This window comes from Sus scrofa, chromosome 9 (genome assembly GCF_054392235.1).
Source record: "Sus scrofa isolate SSC_HxYL_T2T_F1_AM1 chromosome 9, Sscrofa_HxYL_maternal_Yorkshire_Landrace_v2.0, whole genome shotgun sequence".
Taxonomy (NCBI): Eukaryota; Metazoa; Chordata; class Mammalia; order Artiodactyla; family Suidae; genus Sus; species Sus scrofa.
In genome coordinates, this window is record NC_139391.1 from 95,243,221 (window position 1) to 95,262,458 (window position 19,238).

Sequence of the window (19,238 nt, forward strand, 5' to 3'; positions counted from 1 at the left end):
GTGTATAAGATGTTTGCATTTTATACATTTCTTTGCCATTTCCTTTTTTGGATTATTTACTAATTGTTTACATTCATGATGTATGTTAATGATGCCTTTCACATACTTTCATTGTGTCTCGTTTCATGCTGACCTTCCTTTCGCGTAGTGGACAGGGCAGATAGAACCTTCTTCTCCCCCCACGTGGGCAGGTTCAGAGACTCAAGTCCACCAGCATGTAATTGAGAGACCTAGGCTGGAACACAGGTGGATTGGTTGGGGAGGGTGTGGACTGAGCTGCAGTTACAGAGAGACCCAGAATCTAAGGGCTTCAGTAACTCAAAAGCTGGGGCATCTGTCGTGTGACTTTCCCCAGGAGGGTGGCCCAGCATTTTAAGTTTCAGGCTGCATGTGGCTTGCACATTGGTTTCAGCCAGTGGAAATGGGAAGAACGACTCAAAGGAGGCTTCGTAGGATTGGCACCCTCATTTCAGGGCATAGCATGTTGGTTAGAGCTCCATCACTTGGCCACTCCTGGCGGGAATGGAGGGAGGAAACATGGTCTGCCATGTGTAGGTGGGCATATGTCCAGCAAAACTTAGAAGCATGGGAAGAGGTTAATAGGGGGAGGCCACACCATAAAAAGTGCTGTAAGCCCTAGTCCAGGGGTCTTTCTACTCCATATTCACTGTAAGAAACACTGAAAACGTGGTAGCTGTAAAATAGAGAAACACTTTACATTTTCATAAGTTACTGCTTCCATTCATGATACTTAAAATTGTTTAAGGCATTTACCTTTGGCTTTCTGAGCAGTCCGTCACCTTTACCACTTGGCCGCCTCATTAGGTTGACTTTCTTCATGTAGCCCTACACCAGACCTCATTTCATAGAGGAGAAAACTGAGGAATATTGATGTCAGAGATGTAATTTAAGGTTAACATTTGATGGCTGGCCGAGCAGACACTAGTCCTGGCTCTCCAGTCTGTGTCTTCCCCCTAGGTCCACTGCCTGTGCTAAGACAAAAATAATTCATGAGTCTGCAGAAACCTCATGTTACGTCCTTGCCACTTCTTAGTTTTCTTTCTTTTGTAAGTGTTAAATTCTGCCTTTGTATAATTTTTCTCAGTCTGAGAACCTCTAAATCTTTCCTGCAAAAGCAAATATTATTGTAATCTAAATGCTCATGGTGATAAACTGAAAATGAGTTTCTGAATATATTTTAATGTAAGAAATTGTGTCTTTTTTATATTTGCTTTGTACAGTGAATAGGTATATATTATTTGCATACTCTGTATTTATACATGTTTACATATCTCTATTTATTATTTATTTATTTGTTTATTCATTCATTTATTTTGTCTTTTTAGGGCTGCATCCACAGCATATGGAAGTTCCCAGGCTAGGGGTTGAATCGGAGCTGCAGCTGCTGGCCTACACTGCAGCCACAGCAACGCCAGATCCTAAACCCACTGAGCAAGACCAGGGGTCGAACCCACATCCTCATGAATAGTTGGATTCATTACCACTGAACCAGGACGGGAACTCCTATGTATTTAATAAGGAGCAGTTTAATGAAGTTAGTGTTTTTCTTTTATGAACAATAGTTGGAGATGTTGCCTGCCTTATTAAAAGTATGTTTCCCTAGCAATATGAGAAATTCAAGAGCATTGCTAATGAAGTGTCATTGCTATCCAAACACATAGCCTTTAGGAAATGAGACAAATAAATAAAGCAGTACGTTCTTCTCTATTATTTTTAAACAACCAGCCTAAAAATAAATTCGATATGATGTTCTCATTCTTACCATGAACGAATCAGAGGTATGCCAATATTTTGTGTTATCAGCACATTACAGACTTTGATTTCTTAAACTTTAAAAAAGCTCTTGGATTGTCCATAATGTTTCCTAGGAATCTATCATATTGTAATATTGGTGTTTTCTGTTGCTTAAAGGTGTTACATCACTTTAACTCAGTCACTTCATCTCACCATGAGTGGGGCTCCAGCTGGTCCAGCTGGTACAGGAAAAACTGAAACCACCAAAGATCTTGGACGTGCCCTTGGCATGATGGTTTACGTATTCAACTGTTCAGAGCAAATGGACTACAAAGTAAGTTAGTTAAAAAGTGAAATATTCTAACAATATTACTCCTGGTCTGGAATGATCCAAACTAATAGCTTAAAACCCCTTTATGTTAAATTCTTAATGCCTCACCCCATCATTAAGTCCATAGGAAATATCTATAAGGGACTGGTGCAGACAGGAGCTTGGGGCTGCTTTGACGAGTTCAACCGCATTTCTGTGGAAGTTCTGTCAGTGGTGGCAGTGCAAGTGAAAATGATACATGATGCCATCAGAAACAGGAAGAAGAGGTGAGTGGCATGTGGCTTCTCTCTGTTGATACACGTAGAAAGAGTACCACAGAACATCTCAGGAAACTGCATCTCCACAGTTTCTGACTGTCTTTCCCTGTCCCATGAGATGGATAAAATAAGAGAGACTGGTTTGTTGGGAAGGATTACTTTGAATAACCTCCCATGTTTAGCAGGGTTTTTTTTAATGTTGACTATAACAAAGGTATGTATTAATCTCTGAAAAAATGATTACAGTGCTAAATCCAGTTGTCAATTCTCAGTCCTAATCTTGCTTCATCTTCTAGCACCTTTTGACATAGCTGGTCCCTCCCTTCTGCGTGGCACGCCTTCTTCATGTGGGTTCCAAGACTCCGCATCCTCCTGGTTTTCCCACCCTTGGGGCTGTGCCTTTGCTGATTTCTTCTCATCTGTACAATGGGGGAAGTATAGGACCCACCTTAGAGAAAACTGTGAGGATTAAATGCAGGGCACTTGGACAAGTGCCTGACACATGGCACTGGATCAGTGTTAGCTCTTATTTTATTGTTTCCTGACCTATTAATATTGGCTGTCACAGGCCTCCATCTCTGGGCCTCTACCTTTCTCTAGTTCTGCTTGGTGCCTTGGTAATTCCATTTAGGTACATAGCTTTCAATACCATATTGATGCTACTGGCTACAGCTGTCCAGGCCTCCTTTCTCCGATGTCTAGACTTTTATGCCGGCAATTGCCGTGGGGCACCTCAAGACCCCATTTAATGTCTCAGAGGCCTGTCCTATTTCATATATCCAAAGTTGAAATCCTGGTCTCTTTACCAACACCTACTGTGTTAGTTGTCCAGTCACACACCCTCCCATTCTTCCAGTTGCTCGGGCCCAAATCTTTCTGACCAGGTCCAGCTCCTAACCACTTTGCAAAATGATGCCACACTCTAAAATGCAAAGCATGACTGGCACTTAGGGTTTGATGGATAATTTGAGGAATGAGTATTATAGTACTGATTGTGGTTTTCTTTGTAACACGTTTCAGTGTACAGTGCAATCTTATTTATCCCACCTACCCACTGACTCCCATTTCTTAGGGTGTTGTGCTCAGCCAGCTGTCTTAGCCATAAGAACACATTAGTCTCCCAGCAGACAAAGATCATCTAGCCCTTGAGGCTCCTCTTGTAGATGTTTCCAGTTGTTGTAAGTACATCTGGATATTTCTACCTTCTAGAAAACTTCACACTGTGTCCACTGCATGGCTGTGGGATACCAGACAGCTGCTCTCTTAACTGTGCCTGCTCTGATGACATATTACAGAAGTTAGGTTCTTCCCCTTTGGCCCCCAGTGCTGCTTGATTAGCTTTTAGTCAGTATCTTTTTACTTGAGGTAACCCAGATGCCTTTGAGGCCACCCTTTCTTACAGAGATTTAGGTAATTCACCTGTGCCAGGATTTCTAAAAGTTCCCAGCCAGGTTTCTGTCTCCATGTCTACAAGCTGCACCTATTCAGCCCCATGCCAGCCCATGTACAGACAGGCTAGGCTCCTCATGCCCTCATGAGTTGTATTACATTCTCTTTCCACTGAAGGATTTAAGATATGGGACCCTGTGCCTTAACCACAAGGCCTTCCAATATCTTGTCGGCTCTGCCCACCTTGAGGTCCATGCTCCTGATGGGCTGCTCTCCCTGCTCTGTGTAATGAAGAGCACTCAGCTGCCCTGCTGAATAGCTATCCGCCAGGCCTGTCTGCCTGCTCCAGCCTGATGCTCTGGGAATGAAGATTTCTCCATTACATACTAACCTGAACTGTGTATGAGCCACCTCCTCTTAACTGTCCAGCATCTAAGACACTCTTGGTACTAAAAACTGCATCTATCTTTCCCCCCCCTGCCTATTCAGTGATGGAAGCCCAGCTGCTTAACCATTTTGCCCCACTCCCCCTTGTCAACAAGAGGAAGCCTTCTGCTTTGTCTCCTTTACACCATTTGAAAGTTTCTTCCTATTTGCTCTTTAGTTTGACTCCTACAAAGCAAAAACAATTAAAAATAAAAATAAAAAAGTTCCCATTGTGGCTTAGCGCTAACGCACCTGACTAGCATCCTTGAGGATGAGGACCCGGATTCCATCCCTGGCTTCACTCAGTGGGTTACGGACCCGCCATTGACATGACATGGCTCAGATCCCGAGTTGCTATGGCTGTGGCATAGGCCAGCAGCTGCAGCTCAGGTTTGACTCCCAGCACAGGAACTTCCATGTGCTGCAGGTGCAGCCCTAAAAAAGGAAAAAAAAAAAAAATGGCTACTACAACCCTTTACTATACCATTGCCCTGGCCATCAACAGCCTGATGGCCCTTTCAAAGCTTTCTTTTTTTTTTTGTTTTTTTGTTTGTTTGTTTTGTCTTTGTTTGTTTGTTTGCTATTTCTTGGGCCGCTCCCACAGCATATGGAGGTTCCCAGGCTAGGGGTCCAATCAGAGCCGTAGCCACCAGCCTACGCCAGAGCCACAGCAACGTGGGATCCGAGCCGCGTCTGCAACCTACACCACAGCTCACGGCAATGCCGGATGGTTAACCCACTGAGCAAGGGCAGGGATTGAACCCGCAACCTCATGGTTCCTAGTTGGATTCGTTAACCACTGCGCCATGACGGGAACTCCCAAAGCTTTCTGAACATCTTTCACTGCTCCTCCAATACCTTCGCGTGATAACAATAACCATAGTCATCACTAACATCTGTTGAGTATTTATCATGCTCTAGGTATTGTCTTCTTAGTCATTTATATACATAATCTCCCTTAATCCTCATATAATCCAATAAGGTGGGTAGTATTATTATTCCTCTCCCCTTTTTATTAGGTGAGGGAATGAAACATGCCTAAAGCTGGTCTCTGAATGCTCCCAGTCTGGCTCCAGAGCCAGCCGTCCTATGCACCACCTCTACTTCTCAGTGGTGGTCAGTAAATATTTGTTGCATAAATGGGAGAGAGGAAGGGCGACCAAATAGACAAAATAACAACTGAACGAGGAGTCCCTTACTTCCCTTAGCATGGGCGTTCTCCATCTGTACTGTATCACAGTCAAGAAATTGCAGCCCACATCGAAAGCAAAAATGGCATCACCTTTTACTAACTATTAAAGTAGTCAAGTCCTCATTTTTATATTCTAGCATACCGCAGCCATACTAAAATACAGAAGAATACTTGCCATATTTATAATTCCTTTGGGGGAAGGGAATGTATTTTTAATAAACATGCTTTAAAACATATTCAAAATATGTATGCTTATGAATTTTAAAGAAAATTACACAGAGCAAACAGCTTCCTAATAATAATTTGCATTTTGCAGAGCTTTGCATTTGTCAATGTGCATTCATATTCAATGAACACATTTAATTCCATCAGCATTCTTCTTCTGGTAGATTTGTATTTCTTGGGGAAGCTATCACACTGAAGCCATCAGTCGGAATATTTATTACTATGAACCCAGGATATGCTGGTCGAACCGAGTTACCGGAAAATCTCAAAGCTCTTTTCAGGCAAGTGTTACGCTTGGTGGTTTAGCATCTGGAGCGCTCATGCCACCTAACGTTGCTGGTTTGCACTGTTAAATGATTTGTTTTTCCTTGAGAATTTCTATGGAAAATCCCCTATTATTTCTTGGGGATCCCTTTATAGAGGGGATTTTCACCATGACGAATTTACTCTTTTGAAATACGGAACCGGGACTCAAAATCATTGCTTAAAAGTTACATGGCACATTTAAACATTTAATAATAGCTCTTCTTTTATGATACTTTTATTATAAATATAACTTTCATAAGTTATGGAATATTTGGAATATACAGAAATGAAAGAGAAAAATTACAGCTTTACCACCCAGAAATAATGACGGTTATATTTTTTTTCTAGTCTCTTATTTTATGAGGTTAAGATATCAGGTTAGGCAGGGTTTTCATTTAGTTCTCATTTAATGTGTTGACAAAAGGAGTTTGTCATATTATTGAAAATTCTTTGGAAGTGTCATTTCGTGTCGCTCCCATGGCTTGTCCATAATTTTCTTAACCATTCCCTCTTGTCTGACACGGAAGGTTTATGTTTTTCTTTGCAGCTTTTTTTATGATCACAAAATAGCAGGGTGTAAACATCTCTTCACAGGAAGAGTTATCCTTATTTCAGATTATTACCCAGCACAGATTCATCCATGTAGAATTATTTGGTGACTGATAAAAATATTTATCGACCACCTGCTTTCCAAATGTACTCTGCCAGTTTGTACACCTATTAGCAGTCTGTCGAGAACTCGTGCTTTGGCATCTGGACCAGTTCTGTTTAACTAGGGTTTTACATCAGCTTTGTTCAGGTGTAATTTCGTATAGTAAAATGCACCCACTTCAGTGTGCATTTGGTGAAAATCAACTAGTATGGAGTGTTTCGACATCCTGGAAGTTCTCTTGTGCTTCTTTGAAGTTATGCCCCATATCACTGATGTCCTTTCTTTGATTTGAAGTTAAGTGTGTTTTTCCTAGATTTCATGTAGATGAAACCCTGCTGCATGTACTCCTTGGTGTTGTCTTCTTTCCTTGAATATTATGTTTTGAAGTTTCACCAAGTTGTCCAGTGTTTCAGTAGCATGTTCCTTTGCGTTTCTGATGAATATTCTGTTGGAGAGACATCCTATAATTTGTTTACCCCTTCACTAGTTGAGGCACATTGTTTCCAGTTTGGGGCTATTAAAAATAAAGCTGCTGTGAACATTCTGTACAGTCTTCCTGTGAATGTGTATCTTTTCTTTCAGGGAACTATCTGTGAACGGAATTGCTAAGTCACATGGTACATGGACGTTTGACCTGATTAGAATCTGACAGTCTGGTTTCAAAGATGATTGTACCATTTTATACCCTCACCATCAATGCATGACAATTTCAGCTGCCCTACATTCATGTCAAAACTTGGTATTGTCAGTCTTTTTAGTTTTAGCCAATTTAATAGATACATAGTAGTATGTCATAGTGGGTCTGGCTTGCATTTCCGCCATGACTAAGAATGCTGAACATCTTTGCACGTAACTTGCTGGCCATTCCCATACCATTTTTTGTGAAGTGCTGTATTCTGCATATAGCTCCTTGGTAAATACACATATGGTAAATACTTTTCACTCAGTTTGTGGCTTGCCTTTTCATTTTCTTATTGGCAGCCAGCAAAGATAGACATTTTAATTCAGTGAACTACGATTTATCAGTTTGTTTTATGGTTTTAAAAATAGCTTAGTTGGAGTTCCCATTGTGGCCCAGAGGAAACGAATCCGACTAGGAACCATGAGAATGTGGGTTTGATCCCTGGCCTTGGTCAGTGGGTTAAGGATCCGGTGTTGCCATGACCTGTGGTGTAGGTCACAGATGTGGCTCGGATCTGGTGTTGCTGTGGCTGTGGTGCTGGCCTGCGGCTACAGCTCTGATTAGACCCCTGGCCTGGGAACCTCCATATGCAGCCCCAAAAAGACAAAAAAAGAAAAAAGAAAAAGCTTAGTTAAGAACATTTGACTAGCCCCAGGTTGCAAAAATTTTCAACTGTGTTTTCTTGTAGAATATTTAAAAGTAGTTTCCCTTGGGGGTTCCCTACTACTTTTGTTGTTAATATACTGAACTACATTGATTTATTCAAATGCTAAACAGTTCTTTAGGGTTATTTTCCTTAGATAAACCTTTCTCGATACTATTGTGTATGTATCATTGAATTTAATATGCTACCATTTTGTTAAGGATTTAAAAATCTCTGCCATGAAGGGTATTGGTCTGTAGTACCCTCTCTTATCATAATCTTCCGGTTTAGGTGTCGGGGGAATGCTGACCCCATGAATGACTTGGCATCTGTTCTCTTCTTCTCTATTTTCTTCAGGATTTGTATGATTTGCCCTTAGCTATTTGATAGAATTAATCAGCGAAGCCATTCACTCATTCGGGCTTAGGTTTTTCTTTGAGGGAATCTTTCGAGTGATCAATTTCTTTAATAGATACAGAGTTATTCAGATTTTTTTCCTTGAATTAGTTGTGGTGATTTGCATCTTTTAAGGAATTTTCTCCCTGTTATCTAGATGGTTGAATTTTTTGGCATTAATTTGGAATTTGGCATTAATTTGTTCATAATATTCCCAATCTCTGGTGATGTCCTGAGATCCTGTCAGATAAGGGTAATTTGTGTCTTCTCACCCCATGTTTCCTTGATGAGTGAGAAGCTTATTAGCTTTATTTTTAAAGAGTTCTTTAGTGTTCGTAATGGGTGTCTTTATTTAGTCAACCTACAAAATAACATGCTACCTCTATATAATGTCAGAACCTCTGTATTTTCTGTTTCAGTTCTTGTAAAGCTTAAAATTTGTCCATCCATCTAGATATTTAATTGTATTTCACTTGTATTTTCACTTAATGCTAGAATAATCGACTATGAGGGAAAAGAGTTCTGTTTAAATACTCATTTAAAGTTCCCTCAAAATAAGCCCTTAACGGATGAAGTATATTTAAAAAGCCATCCTATATAGTATGAACCTGACATAGTGTCCATGAAGATGCAGGTTTGACCCCCGGCCTCATTCGGTGGGTTAATGATCCAGTGTTGCCACAAGTTTCACTGTAAGTCATAGATGCAACTTGAATCTGGCATTGCTGTGGCATAGGCCAGCAACTCCAGATCCAATTTGATCCCTAGCCCAGGAACTTGCAGATGCTGCAGGTGCAGCCTTAAAAAGAAAAAAATAAAAATAAAGTAGTAGCCATGAGTGGAGACAGCCTGCCTGAGCCATGAGAGTATCATGTCTCCACCACTTTTTACCAAATGGCCTTGGCACTGTGCCTATTACTCAGAAGTAACATATAGACAAGAAGAGCAGCCCCCTCGAAGAGTTGAGAGAAATGAGAGGGGGCATGACAAGTGTTTAGCATCCCCTATGGCATGGAGAGTACTTAATGAATATTAGTTGTCAGTGCAAGTAGCAGTTAAGTACATTTGCTAGCCTTTTCCCTCCCCGATCTACTTAAAAAAACTGGGGGAAAAATGTGGGGCTCCTTTAGGTAGAAGTAGTCAATAATGTGCATCCAAAGACTCAGGAATATTTAGGGTGAAAATTGAGAGATGTATACAGTAGACTGTAGTTATTTTATTTTATTTTAATTTAATTTAATTTTATTGTCTTTTTTTAGGGCCACACCCACACCCACGGGATATGGAGGTTCCAAGGCTAGGGGTCGAATCGGAGCTGTTGCTGCCAGCCTACACCACAGCCACAGCAACGCCAGATCCAAGCCGCATCTGTGACCTACACCACAGCTCACGGCAATGCCAGATCCTTAACCCACTGAGCAAGGCCAGGGATCCTACCCACAACCTCATGGTTCCTAGTCGGATTCATTTCCACTGTTCCAAGACAGGAACTCTTCTGGTTATATTTATAAAAAAAGATGGGTAGGTATTACTGGATATGCTTTAAAGTATATGCTTTTTTTTTTTTTTTCTTACAGTACAACTTTTTACTAAGTCAACAGCTGGCTAGCCACCATTCCAATCACAAAATAGAACATTAGGCACAGCTCAGAAGCCTGCCTGATTATTATATTACCTCCAAGATAATCACTTTTTTGACCTTCAGCACCATAAATTTTGCTGCTGCTGAGCTTTTTTGGTCAGACTTTCTTCACTTGCTGTTACTTACTGTCTTTGAAGTTCATCTATACTGTTGAGTATGTGGCAGTGGTTAATTTTTCTTCATTTCACGCCCCTAAAGAGGAAATGTTTTTGTATAGCCCACAAGCTACCAACAGTGTGTGTGTGTTTGTATGTGCATATATTATATATACATACATACATATATGTATAAGTGCATATTTTAATGGTTGAAAAAATGTTTTTTCTTTTAATATAACTATTTAAAAAAATTTTTATCTGTAAGTTTTGTTGAGGTGTATTTGATTTATAAGGTTTGGTAATTTCTGCTGTACAACCAAGCGATTTAGTCATACCAATATGCATATCAATTTCCTTTCATATTCTTTTCCTACCTAGATTATCACAGAATAGTGGGTAGAGTTCCCTATGCTATATAGCAGGTCCTTGTTGGTCAGTCATTCCACCTACCTCAGGGTGCATATGCCAATCCCAAACCCCCAGTCCATCCCTCCTACCCCCCAACCTATCCTTTTTGGTAACTATAAATTTTTCAAAGTCTGTGAGTCTGTTGCTGCTTTAAAAAGTCTAAAATAACAGGCTTATTTACTTATGGACTCTGGCTCCTTCTTTGCAGTGGACTTCAGTTGAGTGGGATTTCTTCCTATCAAATATTGCTCTTCACAGCGATTGTCTCATGAGGATGTCTTAGAAGCCCCTCTCCAAAAGAACGGGAATTTGAAAGTTAGGTTTTCATAAATTTTCATCTTAAAATTCTATCCAAGCTGGCCACAGGCAGAGTTGGAAATGGCTTGTATGCCCTTGAAAGAGCTGATGGTTAACTAATCATGGATTCTGTGAGGTGGTCGTAAAGCACAGGTACAAATAAAAAGCTAAATTATATAGACTTTTGATTAAATAAAATCCATTAAAGACAAAGGTGATAAACATTCAAACACATTACTTCCTAATTAGTTTATCTTATTAAGACTCAGGCTGTTAGGGTACTTGGGTCTGTTGTGTCTTGTGGTAGGATGTCACCTCACATCTCTTGCCAGCTCCACAGTTAATGGTACCACGTTAGCAGATTGAAATCAGCCATGGTGGAAATATTGATTCCATGGAAATCAGCAAATGCTGTTTTTTGGAGAACCCAGTTGTTAACTGTTGACCAGCACAGCACTAGCCACAGATAAAGGCTGGTCCCAAGCACAAAACATCACTCGTCTTCCTGCAGTGACAACTTAGGATGAAAGTTTACCAAATATACCCACAAAGTTCCCTTAAACTCCTACACCTTTGCTTCTACCATTTTCAGATTTTTCCACTTTTTTCTCTGTATCCAGTAACTCATGGGCATTTTCTAGCTGAAGTGAAGCATCTTATTGGCTGTGACTGACAGAGGTCATTGAGACCTGCTTGGGAATGGTTAGAATGTTGGTATAAATGAATCAGCTGATTTCAGCACTTCGCACTTGTTATTTTATCACTTTTTTTTGGGGGGGGGCTTTCATCTTTTCAATGCCACACCCACGGCATATGGAGGTTCCCAGGCTAGGGGTCTAATCAGAGCTATAGCTGCCAGACTACGCCAGAGCCCATAGCAACGCGGGATCCGAGCCGCGTCTATGACCTACACCACAGCTCATGGCAACGCCGGATCCTTAACCCACTGAGTGAGGCCAGGAATCAAACCCACAACCTCATGGTTCCTAGTCAGATTCGTTTCTGCTGTGCCACGACGGGAACTCCTTATCACATCTTAAAACTAAATTTTGCGGGAGTTCCCGTCGTGGTGCAGCAGAAATGAACCTGAGTAGTATCCTTGAGGATGTGGGTTTAATCCCTGGCCTCACTCAGTGGGTCAAGGATCTGGCATTGCCGTGAGCTGTGGTGTAGCTTGCAGATGCAGCTCAGATCTGGCGTTGCTATGGCTGTGGTGTAGGCCGGCAGCTACATCTCCAATTCAACCCCTAGCCTGGGCACTTCCGTATGCCACAGGTGTGGCCCTAAAAAAAAAAAAAAAAAAATAACGATAATAATAATATAAAACTAAATTTTGCATTTACTTTGTAGACCCTGTGCCATGGTGGCCCCTGACATTGAGCTAATCTGCGAAATCATGTTAGTTGCTGAAGGTTTTGTGGATGCACGCTCATTAGCCCACAAGTTTATTACACTGTACACGCTCTGCAGGGAGCTCCTGTCCAAGCAGGTAAAGGGTATTTTGTTTTTACACCCTATTAAAACAGTTTATGACATATGGATGCTGAGTAATTTATCACTCATATTACATTTAGACATTTAGGAGTAATTTTATATTTTCCATAAAATTTTGAAACTATATTTTATAATTCTTAATTTTTTTATGTCTTTTTTTTTTTTTTCCTAGGGCCGCTCCCGCGGCATATGGAGGTTCCCAGGCCAGGGGTCCAATCGGAGCTGTAGCTGCCGCCCTACGCCAGAGCCACAGCAACGCGGGATCCGAGCCGCATCTGCAATCTGCACCACAGCTCACGGCAATGCCAGATTCTTAACCCACTGAGCAAGGGCAGGGACTGAACCCGCAACCTCATGGTTCCTAGTCGGATTCGTTAACCACTGCGCCACGACGGGAACTCCTTAATTTTTTTTGAAATGAAAAACTTGAGACATTTTAAGTTGAATGTTTTATTTGTACTTTGGAGCTCTCTGGTGACCTAGCAGTTAAGGATCCAGCGTCGTCACTGCGGTGGCTTTGGTTACTGTTGTGGCGCAGGTTTGATCCCTGGTCCACGAATTTACATATGCTGTGGGTGCCACCCCCCCAAAAAAAAGAATGTTTTATTTGTACTTAATACAGTTTTTATGAATGGGCTACATGATTTTCTTTAAACTTTATTAATGCTGTAATCAGACATGAGTTTTATGATGCTTCCATTTCTTGGTGAGAATATTTATCAGGGAAAGATGACAGGACTGCCAGATAAAGATGATTTTTCTGAAGAACCCTGAAGAAATGTTAAATTAAAATTTTTTTCATTTTGTTAGTAATTCCTTATTTGAAGGTAGACTTGGCTTTTTGTTTGTTTTTATTTTTGCTCTGCAATTTTCTAGTCTCTGAACTAGTATATTAAAGTACAGCTTAATATGTACTTTACTCTTCAGTCACTAGCTTCTTGCTATTTCTTTGAAGCTGCTGATGGACCACAAAAAGGACACCTGTATCAGCATCACTATTTTTACATGTAGCTTTGTGGTCACCTTCACCTTTAGTGTTTTGGTGCCTTCTTGCTAATTCTTAGTGACATTATTCTGCAGTTGTTCCTGGAGGAAAGTAGTAAAACACCACAGCTACAGTCACACAGATACCTATGCCTGCCAGATGTACTCATTTTAAATTAACCGTGGTTGAGGCGAAATTTGGAATCTGAGAGGCAAATTCTTGTTGTCATTTACAACTGTAAATTTACATTTGGGGGTAAAACATACCAAATTTAATAATATGGAAAAACCTTTATGACAATGTTATATGCCAAAAAACCCAACTCACCAAACTGTAGATGTAATCTATGATTTGCCTGTGTTTTATTATTTTATATTATACTATGTATTTTACATATTTGTGAAGTGACTATAAAAACATTGCAGTTTTTAGCATTTGTTCTGGGTAATGAGATTGTATTTTTAATTTTTCTCCTCATGCTTGTTTATGATATCCTTTTTATTTTTTTCAATGAGCCGATTTTTATCTTGTAATGGGAAAAGGAAGAAAAAGGTGCTATTGGACCCAGGATACATGGAGATGAAACCATGTTCCATTCCCAGTACTGATAGTTAAACATCTAGTGAGCATTTACTGTATTCGAGTAATATGTTGATTGCTGCTGATGATGAAAGGGGTAAACACTCAGAACAAATGAGAACAAATGAGACAAACACTCATATTTCTGACTTCAAAGAACTTATTTAGGAGATTGAGTTTCATGAAATAAAGATTAGAAGAAAATGGAGGATGAAAAGATTACCATAGTTGCAAAGAAGGAAGGAACCAGTATTTATCGATTAGAGACCACGTGGTAGCTTTTTAATCCTGACAAAAGCACTATGAAATTGGTGTTACTAGTTCCATTTTACAAATAAGGAATTTGAATGAATAACTTATCCAAAGTTTACAACTAATAAGTGGTGGGAGCAAGATTTGAGTTCAGTCCTTCTGAATCTTTTCTAGGACACTCATGGTCAATTACAGAGGAAGGTGTTGGGAGCAAGGGCAGAACAAGTGAGGGAAGAGTTGCAAACTCAGAGAAATATCAGGGATGAGATGAGGGAAAGCATTTTGTCCAGGACAGAAAAGCTGAGTTAGAAACACAGTCCACTGATAGTTTTCTAAGCTGTAGGAATGGATTTGAGAAGAACCTGTGGACATTTTTGACCAAAGAAATAACATAGCAAAAATGGTGAAGATTATTTTAAAAGTTGTTTGCAATGTTTAAATGTTTAGGAGTGTCACCCAGTCTTCTTCTTAAATCTGTGTCCCGAATTTCTTTATATTCACTCCTTTATTTTTTATTTTTTTATTTTTTTAAATTTAAGGATAGTTGTTTTACAATGTTGTATTCGTTTCTAGTATATAGCAAAGAGATTCAGATATGTGTGTATAACTGAATAAGTTATATATGTATAATCTTTTTCATTTTTTTCATTATAGATCATTACAGAATATTGAATATTGTTCCCTGTGCTATATAATAGGATCTTGTTGTTTATCTCTAAACATTAGCATCTGCTAATCCCAAACTTCTAATTTATCCCTCTCTGCCCCTTTCCCATTTTGTAACCATAAGTTTATTTTGTGTCTGAGAGTCTATTTCTCTTCTGTAAACAAGTTTGTGTCATATTTTAGATTCCACATACAAGCGATATCATCATGATATTTTTCTTTGGCTTAGTACAATAATCTCTGGGTCCATCCATGTTGCTGCAAATGGCATTATTTCATTCTTTTTATGGCTGAATAATATATCCATTAAGTGTATGTACCACATTTTCTTTGTCCAGTCCTCCGTTGATGGACATTCAGGTTGCTCCCATGTGTTGGCTATTGTAAATAGTGTTTCAGTGAACATTGGGGTGCAGTATCTTTTCATTCATTCTCTCCTTTAATATTGTTACTGGATACTTAGCCCCTTCCCAATCTTCCTGGCCTCTGTACATTGATTCTTTCCCCCCTCCTTCTCTCCTCAAGCCCTAGTGTATTTCTCTCTCGGTGGCTTTCAAATGATTTGTACCAGGACCTTAGTAAAATATATTTTCTGTTGAGACTCAATATACACATACATGCATACACACACAAAAGCACAACTGAAACAAAAATCTTCACCACAAACTTCTCACCCTTAGTATTTGCGGTGCACTCTGGTATTTTCCAGTCCATTCTGTCTGTTTTAGTACCAGCCAAAATGATGGTTAAGACTTACTAAATTGAGCTTATTATCTACTAATGGGCATATTTATACATGTATGTGTCGCTTCCTTGCTCACAAAACATTAACTCATTTTGCTCCAACAGCCTTAAAGAGTGTGGATACTTTTATCTGCCTTTTTATAGGTCATGCCAGTAAAGCCTGGAGAGATTAAGTGACTTTCCCACAGGCTCAGCTGGCGGCATTTGAGAGAAGGGTTGTTACTATGTGGACTTAGATAAAAGGCAAAGGAGAGAAGGTTGGCATTTGAGAGAAGGGTTGTTAACTATGTGGACTTAGATAAAAGGCAAAGGAGAGAAGGTTGGTTACATATCATCTATCGGTTAATACAGTGTGTCTCTCCTGAGCCTCCCTCCCCTGTGCACCGCCCTGTGCTAGGACCCAGAAGACAGAATTCAATCACCATGGGGTCTGTCCTCCAGGAGCTTGGAGCCTAGGAGGAGAATCTTCTGTGGAGATAATGTAGACATCTCTAAGAGATACTGGTTTATCATTGAACATTAATAATGCATTTTTGACTGTATTAAGTGCCACCATTAGGGCTGGGCCATCTGATTGATTAAGAGAGCATGAGGAAATTCTGTGATCCAGGAATGGAAGCAGGTGGAGAACTGGGCCACCAGTGCACCACAGGAGTGTGCTTGTGAATGGGGGTGAAAACATGGAGGTGACTGAACCCCTGAGTTGGCAGGGAAGGCAGACCGAGCAAGGAAGGCAGACAGGGCTTATAGCGAACACACAACTCAGTGCTGTGGAAAGAAGAGATTATTTCTGCCAGAAAAAGAGAGTCAAGCAAAAGAAGCAGGACACTGAAGGGACATGGCTTTGACAGTTTCAAAGCTGGAAGGAAAATATTACTTTGCATCATCAAGACACGTATTTATCCAAACTCTTGCCTTTAGCTTTCAGCTTTTACTTCTGGAAAGAGAATATGCTTCCTTCATAAGACTTTTGGCAAAATATACCTGTATTTTTATTTTAGGATCATTATGACTGGGGACTTCGCGCTGTTAAATCTGTCTTGGTTGTAGCTGGCTCCCTGAAACGTGGAGATAAAAGTAGACCTGAAGAACAGGTACTGCAACACTAATATGATTCTGTTGAGTGAATAGCTTAAGGGCTTCCTACAGGTAAAAGTATACATCTGAATGGTGGGTCATACATAGCGTGACTTTTAATATGTGTAGCGTGTATCCTTTATATGGGATTTTTTGAGGTCTGGCACTTTTTTCGTTGTAAAAGACCACAAGTATTCTTGAGTAAAAGGATATGAATATGTAAGAAAAAAACAGTTTTATAAGTAGCACTTGAGAAGTATCAGCCATAAAAAGTACTTTGGCAGTCATAAATAATGCAGTAATCACTGTTGAATTTTCTCTGAGGAACCTTTAGAAAATCTTACTGAGTTAGGATATTCATCCTGAAAAAGCCAGTGAAGACATAATCTAATGAAGAAAGTATGTCCATTTCTTAAGATGATCTTGAAGGAAGCAACAGGAAGGATGCTCGCCTAATACCAGTGAAATACTGTTGTTTAGAGCTACCAAGGGAACATTCCACTATCCTTCCTGGGGAAAAACAATAACGCCCACATCATGCATTTTTCTTTATTAAATAAGTAGTGAGAGTAATGGATATAGAGAGCCTATGTCTATGTGCTCTATGGCTTGAGAATTTGCAAACAGATCTATTCCTGTGAGTTTCTTTTTGTGTTAAAGAATATTTATCAAGTGGTTCTCTTCTCTTCCGGTCTTTCTTGCTCTTCCTCTCAGTCACCGTGCATGACTGGGTCAACATTTTTATGCATCTATTTATTCCCCTGCTAGACTGTTCTTGTTGTTGAAATGCCTCTTTCTATAAAAGTCATCCTGATGTTCAACTTAGTGCTGTTAAAATCTAAGGCCCTCTTTGGTTTTCAGCCAATAGAGAACAAAAACCCAAAGTAAAAATGATTGAGTTTATCCTTCTGAGGTTCTCAGAGTATTTGAAACAAAATGATCTTATAGGCCTGGTTAATTTACATTGTGGGGTTTGGGATTGTGGAGAGAAGAGCCTCAGACTCTTTCTCAAGATCAAAACATCAGTTCAGAAGGAACAGGACTTCCTCACTGGCTTTGGTCTGAGGCTGTCCATGGTACCACCACCTTCTCCTGTTCTGATAAATGACCTTGCAAGCAGTTTGCCTCACTACAGATAGAGTGTCATTCTCATAGAGAAGAGTATCAAACTCATGGTTTAGGTCAGAGAATTAAAAATAATATCTTGAGTTGTTTAGGTGTTTGTTAGACCTTGTAGTGGCTTTTTTATGAAATGTTTTCTCCTTTCTAGGTACTCATGAGAGCCTTAAGGGACTTCAATATGCCTAAAATCGTGACTGATGACATCCCTGTGTTTTTGGGCCTCGTCAGTGACCTGTTTCCAGCCCTGGATGTGCCCCGCAGGAGAGCACCCCACTTTGAACAAATGGTCAGGCAGTCCACCGTGGAGCTGCGCCTGCAGCCCGAGGAAAACTTCATCCTTAAAGTAAATGGAGGATTTGCCTGTCGTGGCCGCCAGAGGGATGTGCAGTGCCAGGGACTGTGCTTTAGTGCCCCTCACCCAAAACGTTAACGTTGACCTTACAATGATCTTAATACATACTCCAAACCATTCTCATGCAGCAGCCTTTACTAACATAAAGGTGAACGTGGTCCCATTCTGTGAGAAGGTGAAAACACAGCTATGCTGAAGTCACTGTTTTCAGCGTAAGCAGACTTTTCATCAGTTTACAAAACGTTTTGGTTCCACACATCAATTTCACTCTCTTCTCTTGCGTCTTAGAGAAAACTGGAAGTCAAGTCATTAGCACGTGCTTGTGATGGGGCAGAAATGTCTGCGTGTATGACATCATCAGACGTAGGAGGGGCTCGTGCATGTGCGTGCTCATTGGGGGTGTGGTGAATACGTGGATGTGCAAATCCATACGGAGTCTGTTTGAGATATTTCACAGGATGTAAGGCTTGGCTCAGCTGCAGAGGAGGTTGGCCATGTCCTGTTTTTTTTTCACACTTCATGAAGAGTCACTGACCTTGTAACTGACCCCTGCCGTGTACCAAGTACTTCTGTACTTCACTTCTGCCTGTGTCACTGACTCACCGAGTAATGGTTTTTCTTCATTCTCACCCCATGTTCTACCGGGAGATGGAGGAGAAACTATACTTTGTGCCAGTCATCTATTTTAACTTTCCCAGAATATGATACTGAGAATGGGAGCTGGCTTGAGTCGTAAGAAAAGAACTAGGCAAAAAAGGGTAGATTTAAAAAAAAAAAAAAAAAACACAGACTCGGTAGATGAAACCAGTATCTGGCTCTTTTGTCTCTGCAGGTTGTCCAGCTTGAGGAGCTGTTGGCCGTGCGACACTCCGTCTTTGTCATTGGAAATGCAGGCACAGGAAAGAGTAAGGTATTGTCACTTCCTGTCGGGGAATGAACAAAATTTGGAGGGAGGGTGGGGAGAGGCTACTTTCAGTTCTGTTGGAGAGTTCCATTTTGGTGAAGTTGCTCATACTTTGGGGTTAGAATCTGAGAGTGTAATACTGCTCTTCGATCAGTTAACACCCTCCTCCCTTATACTGGGGACAGGGAGAGAGGAAACTATGGAACACTACACTCAAATAAGAAAAGTAAGCCAAGGAATTCCTGTCGTGGCACAGCAAAAACAAATCTGACTAGGAACCATGGGGTTGCGGGTTCGATCCCTGGCCTTTCTCAGTGGGTTAAGGATCCTGCATTGCCGTGAGCTGTGATGCAGGCCAACAGAT

The 19,238-nt window shown here is 40.5% G+C and overlaps 1 protein-coding gene across 1 annotated transcript in view; it reads left to right on the plus strand.

Annotated features, from left to right (window-relative positions):
* Positions 1-19,238, plus strand: part of DNAH11 (dynein axonemal heavy chain 11) — a 340,086-nt gene that overhangs the window by 137,574 nt on the left and 183,274 nt on the right. Inside the window, exons 33-39 of the mRNA XM_021063429.2 lie at positions 1,933-2,089; positions 2,207-2,352; positions 5,740-5,856; positions 12,050-12,188; positions 16,421-16,513; positions 17,767-17,961; positions 18,803-18,880. Of these exons, the coding sequence (XP_020919088.2) occupies positions 1,933-2,089; positions 2,207-2,352; positions 5,740-5,856; positions 12,050-12,188; positions 16,421-16,513; positions 17,767-17,961; positions 18,803-18,880 (925 nt within the window). The remainder of the gene's footprint in view (positions 1-1,932; positions 2,090-2,206; positions 2,353-5,739; positions 5,857-12,049; positions 12,189-16,420; positions 16,514-17,766; positions 17,962-18,802; positions 18,881-19,238) is intronic.